Source organism: Crinia signifera, chromosome 12 (genome assembly GCF_055691185.1).
Source record: "Crinia signifera chromosome 12, ASM5569118v1, whole genome shotgun sequence".
Lineage (NCBI taxonomy): Eukaryota > Metazoa > Chordata > Amphibia > Anura > Myobatrachidae > Crinia > Crinia signifera.
In genome coordinates, this window is record NC_139228.1 from 20,326,878 (window position 1) to 20,339,962 (window position 13,085).

Below are 13,085 nucleotides of genomic sequence, written 5' to 3' on the forward strand. Positions count from 1 at the left end.
TATTACTTTTTGAGGCTTGATACATCTGGCCCCTTTACTCAAGTGCTTAATATTCTTCTGGGGTCTGTTAATTCTGCTTTTTATTCCCCCAGGTGTACCCAGAGATGAAGGATGGGAACCAGGCCTGCCTTCCCCCCAACTCTTTCATAACGTGTTCTTCTGACAGCACCATCCGGCTCTGGAACATGGAGACTTCAAACATCCATGGAACAGCTCTGCACCGCAACATCCTCAGCAGTGTGAGTGTTTGTCCTGCACTCATGTTACTTTTTGCTGCAAAATCTTAGATGGTGCCTAAGAATCTGCGCTAACCTATGACACCGTTGTAGTCGCGCTCATCATTGCTGCAATATGGCTGATTGTCCTCGTTTGGCGTGCTATAGTTGCACTCACAGTGCGGAGCTGCTACTCCCTGCCATCACAGCTCATTGTGTTTTTGATATGTGGGAGCAAATTAGATGCATGAGCTAGACAATGGGACCGCGCAAATCGCTACAGATGTTCCACATGGAGATTGGCGCGTCAGCGATGAGTGCGCCTACATCTGTGGTCATGCATGTTGACTACACGTTACTAAGGCAATGCCCTGATTAAGTAATAGATTTTTGTTTTTTTTATAATATATTTCATTGCTGTAGTTGCACCAACGGCTCATTGTACAACGCCAGATCCCATGAGAATCTTTTAGCGTCGCAAGTCTGTTTTGCTGCAACTTTTTTAACCCTTTGAGTGCCAACGTTGCGCTGAGCGATGCTAAAAATGCCAGTATTGCCCACAGCTCTTTTGGTATAAATAAATACGGTACTTGTTTAGTTTCACGGCGGCAGCCTAAGCTGCGTTTTCAGCGTAGCCCAACGGCTGCCTAGCGTAGTGTCTCCGTGGCAGCCCTGCGTAGTTAGCGTAGTCAGTGTAGTGTTCCCGCGGTAGCCCTAGTCACCGTACTGTCAGGCAGCGTAGTCCCCAGCATCCCTGGCAAGCCTTCAGAGCACCTCTCACACAGCGTCAGTAACCGCCAGATCCCCTGTGCTGGCGGACGCTGGCGGAGAGGGGATCATGCAGGCGCTGGCGGAGAGGCGCTCCATCTGTCTGAGATGCACAAGGGTACGGCCACCCTGCCCGTGTCCGCTTCAGGGAGGGGGAGTTAGGGTGTTCGGTAGCACGTGCGTCTCGTGCACAAAGGAGGGTTCGGGCGCAAGTGTGTCTCGTGCACAGTAAAGGATGCATTTGCCGGTGCTCCATGTTACATACTGGCAAATGCCTCCTTTTCAAACCCCCACTATCCACCAGCCTGAAGCGGGGCGAGCGGACGCGTTAAGTGTCCTCCCAACCTGTTCATACCCCCACCATCCACGTCAGCTTCCATGTAAAATAATGGTGTGTTTTTTGGAAATCATGGCCGTGGGAACACTACCCTGATTCTGACAGGGACGCTACACTGACTACGTAACTGCCGCCATGAAACTACATAAGTACCATAAATACAAAAACAGCCAAGTCAATTAATTGAAGTTTAGTTAAATATTGTTTCCAAAAAAAAGTAGCCGGCATTTTTAGCGGATATTTTGAGGATCTCACAACATTGTTGGCACTCAAAGGGTTAATAAGGTTTGCTTGCCAATTTTCACACCTATTTTGACATCCCTTGGCACTCAAAAGGTTAATGCCTCCACAAACTAGGCAATTCACCCGTAAGTTGGGGTCTCTTCCTGTGATTTTGGCGATCAATTGCAGGAAAAGAGGCCACATTTTCAGGTGAATGACGGCAAAGCCGATGTGATGCGCAGTCCCGTGCCATCGCACCGGTGCCTGCTAGTCGCAACAACTGCACAAGCAATATCTTGGATTGATGCCTAGGCAGCCAGGCTTGGCATGCAAAAGGACCGCATGTCCTGGGTATCTCAATGGGGGACCGTCGGCGACCTCTCCAAGGGGGGAATTGTTGGTTTGAGTACATAGAGAAACTATCGAAGTAGATAAACTAACATTTTAGGAAATCCTTGTACTCACAGCTGCACAGAGTATTACAGGTATTGGCTAGATGAGAGATTCATACTGTGTCTAATGCCCCCCCATAAATATGCGGGTGCAGTCTCTTGGCACCTCCGTTATGCCAACTGGAACTTCCCAAATAAAGTTATGCCAAGTTCCTATTGCCTGCTCTTGTATAAGCAACATTGTTTTATTGTTTAATACACTAAAAACGAATTATCCGTTTGGCGTACCAGGACCTGATGAAAATCCTCCTGGTGGACAGTAATACACAGGCTTTGCTGGACACAGACTGTATCTCTGCTGGACTCGGAGATAAAGTAGATTCTCAGACACTAGACACCAAGGTTGGCATTCGCTCAGTGTGTGTGAGCCCTTGTGGGCAGCACCTGGCCTCAGGAGACAGAATGGGTACACTCAGGTAACGGCATGATATGTATGTATGGCGGACGAGTGGGCAGGATGTACGTATGCGCAAGTCTTTCATCTACCTTCTTTCTGACAGGGTCCATGAACTCCAGTCTCTTGCCGAGCTATTGAAAGTAGGAGCTCATTACTCTGAGATCCTGTGCCTGGAGTACTCCAAGCCAGAGACGGGTAACTAACTCCTATGACTGAACTTATCCGAACTATAAATACTTAAGTCGCCAATAAATGAAAAATGCATGTTATTTTATATTAATGAGATGGTAATTACACTGATGCATAGATATACCTGGTATAATATGTGATTAGCAATGCACTTTCTAAAGTATTCTGGATATTTTATAAAGATCTGTATGTTAGACAAGAATAATGGTTTACTTCCCTAGCCCTTAAGCTGCCCATACACGTACCAATTACCCGGTACTTTTTGTGCTAAAATAGCATCACATCCCATGCACAACATATGCACAACAATGCTATTTTAGCACAAAAAGTACCGGGTAATTGGTACGTGTATGGGCACCTTTAGAGACGACCTAGATTAGCGATGTCCTGCACATGGAGTAAAATTCTGTTTAGAAAGCTTTCCTTTGTGTTGTCCAAGCCCTTTAAATAACAAGAAAATCTTACCCTTGTGTTTTCTGGATTGGCTAATTAGTTGCACCTGCCAGTTTATATAACTTCATTCCTGTTTTATGCCCTTTGCATCTGTCAGGGATGAATCTCTTGGCTTCTGCCAGCCGCGACAGACTTATCCATGTACTAGATGCATCTAAGGATTACAGCCTTCAGCAGACCTTAGATGACCACTCTTCATCCATCACCGCTGTGAAATTTGCTGGTAAGTTCTTTACTACATCTAAGATTTCAGTGTTCATATTGTGACCTTTACATCTTACCACAGGGTGCATGGCCACTGTAAGATTGGCCAAAACCAGAAGGGGTTGCCTCCATCCCTCTTTTGCGGTTGCCTCTGCCTAACCATCGGGATACTGCTCCACAGATAGCTTCTGTGATCCAAAGTGAATTAGCCGCTAAGGTCCTTTGGATGATTGTGTCATGGATCCATTCCCACGCCATGGTTGCATTGAATCAGTCAACTGCTGTAGATCTTAAGTAGAGTGTCCAGGATGTGTGGTTATATGGGGAGGGAGCATATTTCAGACCTCGTGGCAGCACCTCCTAGCTGACTACTCTGGATCCGTACACCTGTCAAACTTCTCCCATGGGTGTAAGTTCTATTTGTAGAGTAGGTTAAACATTGCTTGGTTTTTGATGACGTGCAGCAACAAGTGTCCTATTTGCCCCATACTGTGTAAAGTGTTCTACTGCCGCGACCATATAAACAAGGTGCCAGCTGGAGTTCTGCAAAGTACGTGTGTTTTAATTTTACAGCTAATGATGGGAAGATGAGAATGATCAGCTGCGGGGCAGACAAAAGCATTTACTTCCGTACCGCCGAGCAGGTACGTTAATGCAAGTCTCTTTACACACACTGCAAACAGCTCATCTGTGGCAGGTAATAAAAGATCCATAAACAGACTTCTGCTATTGTACAGACTTCTCTGCAAAGAGTCACAGGACTGGTTACCAGCTGTGTTTGCTGCTTTGACTCATGCTTTATGGTTTATAGTGAGTGATGTCTTTTACTAAAGTCAGCGTGACACACGGTTTGGCCTGGGGACATAAATCATATGAATGCCGTCTACCTGTCGTCAGAAGGAACATCAGTTGGGTTTGTCTACAAACCCTGCAAACAGTGTAACTGTTATAGTCTTCCTTCCGACAAGCCTGGAAATGAGTCTTCCAGAACTCTCAAATGATTCCTGAAATTCGTTTTTTTTGTGATCTATCGTTGCGGTTCTGGTGGTGGGAATGTTGGCCAACATCAAGGGAGAGCGGACGAGAAAAAAATCCTGTAAATATCTAGCGTTATACACCGATCAGCCAGAACATTAAAACAGCCGGTCTAATATTGTATAAGTTCCCCCTTGGTCGCCAGAACAGCTCTCCCTGTTGAGGCACAGGCTCCACAAGACCTCTCAAGGGGTCCTGTGATATCTGGCACCACAATGTTAACATCAAATCCTTCTAAGTCCCGCTAGGTATTCGCTCTATGGCTCAGACTTGTTTTTTATAGCACATCCCACAGATTCTCGGATCTTGGGAATTTAAGTAGATGGTACGTGTCAAATTAACCTCTACCTGAAAATCAGGACCCACAATTTGCCAGAAGAACATTGCCCAAAGCTACACAGGGCCTCAACCTTCCATAGTACATCTTAGTGGCATCTCTTCACTATGTATCCGCACACATGCACCCAGCCATCCACAGGATATAAAACCAAAGTGATTTATCAGACCATGCTGCTTTCTTCTATTGCTTCATGGTCCTGTTCTGATGTCATGTCCCCATCGTAGGTGCTTTGGTGTGGGCAGATGTCAGCATGGACATTGACCGGTCTGAGGTCCATGGGCAGCCCCATACGCAGCAAGTGGTTATTGCCACCATTAACTTGTTAAGCAGTTTGTGCTACAGTAGTTTTATTTATTTTAGGTGATCAGATGGCTAGCCTTCACTCCCATTTATTGAGCCTTTAACACCCACCACCCTGTCACTGGGTTCACCAGTTCTCCTCCATCCTTCGGCCAGTTTATGTAAACACCAACCACTGCGTACCAGGATCATCCCATAAATCCTGACAGTTTGGAGCTGGGCTGACCCACCCCTTGACAGGTGCCATTGTAACAAGATAATCATTATTGTCTGTCACCTGTCTGTGGTTTTTAATGTTCTAGCCCAGTGGTTCCCAACCCTGGTCCTCAAGTACCCCCAACAGTGTACGTTTTCCAGGTCTCCACACAGAATCACAAGAGAAATAATTAGCTCCACCTGTGGATCTTTTCAAATGTGCCTGAATGAGTGCACTTGCTGGGTGACCTGGAAAACGTGCACTGTTGGGGGTACTTGAGGACCAGGGTTGGGAACCACTGTTCTAGCCGATGGTTGTGTATGTGGTTTAAGGTTTTTATTAACTGAATTTTTTTTTTTTTTGTAAAAACTAAGACAGGCGATGGGTCCATTCATTTTACGCGCACCCACCACATCGTACGTAAAACCACCTTATATGACATGGATGTGGATCCCAGTCTGAAATATGCAGCCATTGGATGTCAGGACCGAAATATCAGGTATCTCCCATGATCTAATCTTTCCAGTTTTATGCTATTTCAAATCTGTAAATCCATTAATAAGGCCACTATACCAGTCCCAAATCTTGTGGAAGGCTGGTCAATGTAGTCGGTCTGTTTAATTTCACTGCCCGTTAGTGACGTCGCCTTAATCAGTGAGGTCTAGGTCATACTGACCACTCACTTATATTTTGCGGGCCCAAACGGAGAAACACTTGAATTGCTCGGAGCACCATCTAGTGGCACCTGCGGGGTGATTCACGTTTGATCGGAATGGGGTGAATTCGGCCCCGTTCCGATGGTGCGTATTTCCGCATGTGCAGTCCGAGGCAATGAACAGCTTTGCAGTTTACCGAACCAAGCAGAATTAGGCACCTGGTGTGCAAAACACTTGAATTTCTACCCCTTTTATAGGGGTGAAATGAATTATATTTAAGTTTCATTTTATATATAACATTTTGTTGGGATGTTCTGCTTCCTATTTATTTATTTTATAATATATATGTTCTCTTTGAGCATATACCTAGTGGGTTGGGTGTGTGACTGTCAATCAAAGGTAGGCATCCAATGAGGTACAAGCAGCTTGATCTCATGAGTTAAGTGCAGCTGTATGCTGGATTTAGACATGGTTTCTCCATTCCCATTGGCAACATTTTGAAAATCAAATTGGCCGCTACTTCTGAAACCTTGCTAAAAGGTCCTTTTTTATCTGGTATCATCCTTAAGGAGCCCATACACGGTCCGTTGTGTAGGGCTCCGTTCTGTACTATGCGATGCGCGCTCCCACGCATCACATAGTACGGTACAAAAAGTATGTGCTGCACATACTTTTTCTACTAGGTACACATCGCATCGGATCGCAGTGCATGCACACTGTATGCACAAGGGATGCGATCCGATACGATGTGTACTTTAAAGGTACAGAACGGACCGAAAAAACGGACCGTGTATGGGGGGCATTACCCGCGTCTTCACTCATTTGTTTGTTTTAATCTTTTTATCCAATAAAATGTAATATATTTTTTTTCGTAGCTTTTTTAATAGTATGTATATAACTTGGTGCTCCACTGTCACAACGGTCTTAGAAATACATCTGCAAATGATGTTTTTGTAAGAACAAATAATTCCCCATAATTCTTTTTCAGCCGTTTCTGTAGTGCCGTATAAATGTGTACATTCATCTCGTTTATACACGAATCCTCCCTTCAGAATACATGATGCCTGTGTCAGAAATGTCTGATCCCGAACTGTATCATGTAGTGATTTGTGACCTCGGTTTATGAATGACATAAGCCAGTAAGATGGTATGTTAGATGCTAATGCTTCATAGGGCAGAGAGATCGATAGGATGCGACAGGCCAGAGGCACAGTGTGTAAGCATATGAATTACCCCAGCCACTCGGATCCGTGTACTGTACATTGCTTTCCCCTACAACGTATAGCGTTGTCATCTACCATCTACACACCCTTTGAGTGCCGAGTGAATTTGCCAAAAACGGTGTGACAAATGCCAAGCAAACCTTTTTTTTTTTTTTTTTTTTTATTAATCACCATTTTATCTTTATATAGGAAATAGAACTTTTTTTTTTTTTACATATAATATTTTTGTATTTGAATTTATATAACAAATTTGAGCGACGCTGGCATTTTTAGTGGATATTTTGGAACATCTCTCAGATGTTGGCTCTCAAAGGGTTAATATTAGAAGTGTGATCTATTTGTGTGTGTGTATAGTTTATACTATCCTATTCTACGTTTAGTGATACAACTGTGGGCCTGATTGCTGAACTGCAATAGCCTCCATCCAGACAGACTGTATACCCGCTCTCGTGTAAATTTACGAGTGAATTGCGATTGGATCGTTGTTTGCTATCCAGTAGCAAATCCATACGTAATTCACTAACCACGGAATTATTTTTCCAGTAAGGAAATGTGAGTAGCTATGACCAGTGGTGGCTCGTACCTTCTTGGAGGAGGGGGGCTGCCTCTGGCCACGGGGGTACTGCGATGCAGGCAACCCCCCCCCCCCCCTGTCTCCGCCTCTCCTCCTGGGCTATGATGACAGACGCTGGGACTGGTGCATGCGCAGTACAAACATCTGTACTGCGCATGCGCCCAGCTTCTATGGGCTGCTTCGGCAACAGCCCATAGAAGGGAATCATGGTCCCAGCGCCTGTTTAATACAAATGACAGGGACCGGCGCGTGTGCAATTGGGAAATTTGCTAGGCAGCCCACAGAAAGGCATCCTGGAGGGAGAAAACGCCTCTCAATGGGACTGCCTATATTTAAGTATGAACACAGGATAAATGGAGGGGAATGGCTTCCAGCGCGTTGCCTTGCTGCTCCCGCTATATACACTGGCATGGTAAAGTATGAACACATGAGTTTTTCATGATTTTATTTTAAACCTGTTGACTTTTTTTATGTGGGGACCCTAATGACTGCATGCTGTAATTTGGAGTAGATGGTATGTGGTCTTATTGATGCGTTGGTGATGATGCTGAGCTGGCATGCTGTGATTATGACCTACCTCCCTTCTTGCTGTTCAGGATATTTAACATCAGCAGCGGAAAGCAGAAGAAGCTGTACAAGGGGTCACAGAGTGAAGACGGGACGCTTATTAAAGTAAGTACTGTATCTAGCACTGGTCACTGACTGCCATCCAATGAGCCAATATACTCCCTGACCATGCTGTCCTGCAGTAACCCCATGACTTAGCCTATTTATTTATTACCAGTTATATAGCGCACACATATTCCGCAGCGCTGTACAGAGAATATTAGAACATTCACATCAGTCCCTGCACCAGTGGAGCTTACAATCTATATTCCCTACCACATGTACACGCACACACAGACATTCTAGGGTTTATTTTTGTTGGAAACCAATTGACCTACCAGTATATTTTTGGATTGTGGGAGAAAACCGGAGTTCCCGGAGGAAACCCACGCAAGCATGGGGAGAATATACAAACTCTGCACAGTTAGGGCCATGGTGGGAATAGAACCCATGACCTCAGTGCTGTGAGGCAGTAATGCTAACCATTACACCATCCGTACTGCCCAATCAGCCTAAGCAAATGTTGTGCAATTCCTCATGTAATTCCCTGTATGGAAGAGGTAATATGATTAGTGTTTGCAGGGTTTTGCTAATTAAAGCGATATCTCTTATAATCTGATCCGCTCTGATTTATTTATGCTCATTCCAAATATAGATTACTGGGCAAGTCTTTCTTTCTTACAGTATAGTACAGGGTGCATTATGCGTGACCTTCCAGTAGAGGACAGTCCTATTCTTTGTATTTTTGGGTTCTCAGCATTTTATACTGCTGACAAAAGAGCGCAGTCACAAGTCTTTAGGGGATATTCCAAGCAGCAGTATTGACGTGGTAACAATCTGTCGTGGTCTATATACAACGTTCGTGTGTAGTGAATGCAGCACTCGCAGAGATTTTCCTCTTCCATCGTCATCAAAAATGTGATTGTATTCTCTGATAGCAGACCATCCTGTTTCAGCAGTACCGCCCTGACCATTATCTGGTTGTAGCTGGACTGTCTTGTCGACATTACTGCTACAATTATTGTATTGTGTAAAAAAAAAAATTCAATTTTTGTTGTGGTTTAAAATCTGCCATAATTTTGTAGTAATGGATTTGCACTGGGTTAAAATAGCCATTTTCTAAGCGATCTGACGTAGATTGCTTAGAAATTAAGCACGGATCACTCAGTGTGTGTGTGTGTGTGTGTGTGTGTGTGTTTATTCCCCCCCCCCCCCCAACCCCAGGTGACAGCCATCGCTGACTCAGATCGTGAATACATGTAATCAAGATCTAGCCAATCGAAGAACACTGTTTAGCACAGCGCTACGTTTGTATGAGCGATCTAGCAACCCTGTGTGCTGAGCAATCTGACTAGCCTAAATCGCTCAGCAGTCACCTTGTGTGTATGAGCCCTTACCCCATAATTTCATCTTTGTACTTTGATGTTTTTACTCTGAAAGGATCAATTAAAGATTCACAACAAACCTCAATGTACCAGTAAGAGCAGTTGCCCATTAAACTCCCCATGTACGTAGTGTAGAATGGTTGGCGCCAACCAATGTCCTTTGAGCAAGGTGAAGACCAATCCGTTTACAGCTGAGGAACAGACAAAGCAAAAAATACAAACGGTGGTATTAAAATCAAATGAAAAGGTACTTGTTTCCTAGAACGGCGCCCATCGCGGGCATCGCATGTACATCGCATGCCATTATAATGGCATCCGATGCGATGCCCGCGATTTTACATAGAAATGCATGGTAAAATGTAAATCGCGTCGGTCGCATCGCATGCGGCCAAAAAATCGCATGCGATGCGACCGACACGAATACCGATTTTACATAGGGAACAATGTTAAATGGCCCAATTGACCCGATTTCACATAGGGAACAATGTTAAATGGCCCACAGACCCCAAATAGCCACCCTGAAGTGTGAAATGGCCCCCCAAATTGTTAACGCCACCCCACGATCAACGTCAACCCGAAGCGTGGCGAGCGCAGCGAGCCCGCGAGGGGCGGCGGTACGCGTCCTCCGACCTTTTCATACCCCCACTATCCACGTCGGCGTGGAGTTGAGAATAGAAAGTGTGGCGAGCCACCGAGCCTGAAGCGTGGCGAGCGCACGCGGACACCTGTGAAGCCCGCGAGGGGACGCGTATAGCTGTGAAGGTATCCGCCACGCTTCGGGCTCGGTGGCTCGCTGCGCTCGCCACACTTTCTGTTCTCAACTCCACGCCAACGTGGATAGTGGGGGTATAAAAAGGTCGGAGGACGCGTAACGCCGCCCCTCGCGGGCTCGCCACGCTTCGGGTTGACGTTGATCGTGGGGTGGCGTTAACAATTGGGGGGGCCATTTCACACTTCAGGGTGGCTATTTGGGGTCTGTGGGCCATTTAACATTGTTCCCTATGTGAAATCGGGTCAATTGGGCCATTTAACATTGTTCCCTATGTAAAATCGCGGTAATCGCGTCGGTCGCATCGCATGCGATTTTTTTTTTTTGGGCCGCATGCGATGCGACCAACGCGATTTTTTTCCTTGCGATGCCTAAGATCAATATCGTGGGCGCCGTTCTAGGAAACAAGTACCAATGAAAACATCCAAAATTAGGCAATCAGTATAACAATGATAATGCCACATAGAAGATATTCCGTACATAGTTGAGGTGTCGTTACCAAGTTTAAGCACTTGGTCGATGTTCCAATTAGTCCATATAGGTGAATCTAGGTCTAACCACCTGCCAACCATGGTGCCAAATACAAAGTTCCTATCTGCAAAGCAGGGCTGAATGGTAGAGCAGTCCACCCGGAAACTTATGCAAGAAACAAAGTATCTCCAAAATAATGTCTCCGTATGTAAGATGCCACTGTTGTGCCGTATCAATATCTGAAGTAGTTATGGTTTACATTAGACGATCAGAGTCAGGGCCGGTGCAAGGGGTCTCGCCACCCTATGCAAAAAATAAATCTACTGTCCCCAACACACACACACCACACTGCCACTGGAATTGTTTAAGGTTAAGGGTTTAATCAATCTGTACCAAGAAATCATTAAATTAGCAAGCAACCCATCTTGATGTCTCACATAGTGGATCAACTGACTTCACCAAAATGGGTACCAAAGTCCATAATGAAGTCTCTAAAGGTCTAGCAGATTCTGTGATTCAAACCAGAACAAGCTAGAAAATCTCAACTTGTAGTGTTGACAATATTTCTATAGATCCTTGTGTGAATACAAGGAATTTTCCTTAGTCTGTTTTTGTTTTTGGATTCTCCTTTTGAGAAGTAAGGTATTCTAGTTCTGCTCTGGCCCTTAGTGCTAACTTCTGTATCTCCCAATTGTTCGTGTTACCCAATGAATGCCAGACAATGTTAGATTTGTATGTTGAATTTTCATCATCTTCATGGTGTTCTGGTGGTGCCCTTGTTTTTCTTCCTGACCGATGCATCGTTACTTTTATGTATTCATTATACTTCTAATTTGATTTTATTTGCATTAATTTAATTTTACTTTTTATTCTTTTTAATTATATTTCATTTACACGTTCCTCCTTTTAACATTCCCTTGTTATTTACATGGCCAGATGGGCACTAGCGGCCATATTGCAGCAACGATGAGCGCAGCAATGATGAACAATCTCTAACTCCTATCTTAATAATTTTGCTCCCTCCAGGTTCAAACTGACCCATCTGGACTCTACGTTGCTACAAGCTGTTCGGACAAAAACTTGTCTATCTTTGACTTCTATACTGGGGAATGTGTCGCCACCATGTTTGGGCATTCAGGTAGTTTACAGCTGATCGTAAATGTTTGATTTCATCTTACTGCAGTCATTGCAATTCCTAAATCGTTTATTTTTCTATTTGTCTTTTCAGAGATTGTTACCGGAATGAAATTCACGAATGACTGCAAGCACCTTATATCCGTATCTGGAGACAGGTATGGAGGCTTCATATTCATGGCTTTTGGGCACATTAATACATTTATTTTTTGTTTTGTTTTTTTTGTGGGGGGTTTCAAACCTTGTTTATGTTTGTTTGTTTGTATCGCTTACATAGATCAGGGGAGTTTCTGTAACATATGCCCCACTCCCTTATGTTCTTTTACTAAACAGATCATATTTTCCATACTTTTAATGAGAAATTCAGGGGCAGATTTATTAAGCTCAGTGAAGTGATGGTGTCTGGCTTTTATCACCGGCCAATCCGCTCCTAACTGTGAAGTAAGATTTGGTTTGAAAAATGACAGGTAGGAGCTGATTGGCCAGTGATAAAAACTAGACTCTTTATCACTTCACCAAGCTTAATAAATCTTCCCCTCCATCTGTTTCAGATGTACTAACAGATATTGTGAAAATGTTATAACAAATTAGAGGGGAACCTTGAAGTAGTAATGACATTTTTAGATGGCATTATGCAGGCTTCTGTTCAGTTTCATCACTTTTACCTGTTTTGTCAAACGTCAGTGGATTCGACAATCCAGCTTCGACGATGCAGATTCAAATTTATCTTTTGTAAACCCATCTTACAAAGTGCACTTTGATTATTGTTAAGCTAATAACAAATTAATCTTTCTGCAGCTGTGTCTTCATTTGGCGGCTCAGTTCAGAGATGACTATCCGTATGCGCCAAAGACTGGCTGAAATGAAGCAACGAGGGAAGGCGGTGGAAAAATATACTCCGCACAAGACAACAAGCACAAGGTAGCGATTTGTGGTGATGGTATCTCTTCCAACTTGCTGAGTAGGCAGAGGAGCAGGGGATGTCACTTGCGATAACCGGCTGCAGCTTGTCTGGTTGTGGTAGTAATGTGTGTCTTGATGGTTGCAGAAGAGAGACCATTGCTGTAATGTGTCCGGTTCCAGTGCTGTCTTCTGATAGTGACAAAGAAGGGATTGACGAAGGGAGCGATGAAGAGATCAACAGTAAGTGGATTACAAC

The 13,085-nt window shown here is 44.3% G+C and overlaps 1 protein-coding gene across 2 annotated transcripts in view; it reads left to right on the top strand.

Annotated features, from left to right (window-relative positions):
• The window catches only part of MAPKBP1 (mitogen-activated protein kinase binding protein 1), a 99,510-nt gene that overhangs the window by 66,154 nt on the left and 20,271 nt on the right, over positions 1 to 13,085 (top strand). For both annotated transcript variants that reach the window (XM_083166913.1, XM_083166914.1), the window contains exons 11-21: positions 93 to 239; positions 2,226 to 2,410; positions 2,495 to 2,586; positions 3,131 to 3,256; positions 3,811 to 3,881; positions 5,483 to 5,607; positions 8,158 to 8,233; positions 11,819 to 11,930; positions 12,021 to 12,084; positions 12,725 to 12,847; positions 12,975 to 13,069. In XM_083166913.1, coding sequence (XP_083023039.1) covers positions 93 to 239; positions 2,226 to 2,410; positions 2,495 to 2,586; positions 3,131 to 3,256; positions 3,811 to 3,881; positions 5,483 to 5,607; positions 8,158 to 8,233; positions 11,819 to 11,930; positions 12,021 to 12,084; positions 12,725 to 12,847; positions 12,975 to 13,069 — 1,216 coding nt within the window. The remainder of the gene's footprint in view (positions 1 to 92; positions 240 to 2,225; positions 2,411 to 2,494; positions 2,587 to 3,130; positions 3,257 to 3,810; positions 3,882 to 5,482; positions 5,608 to 8,157; positions 8,234 to 11,818; positions 11,931 to 12,020; positions 12,085 to 12,724; positions 12,848 to 12,974; positions 13,070 to 13,085) is intronic.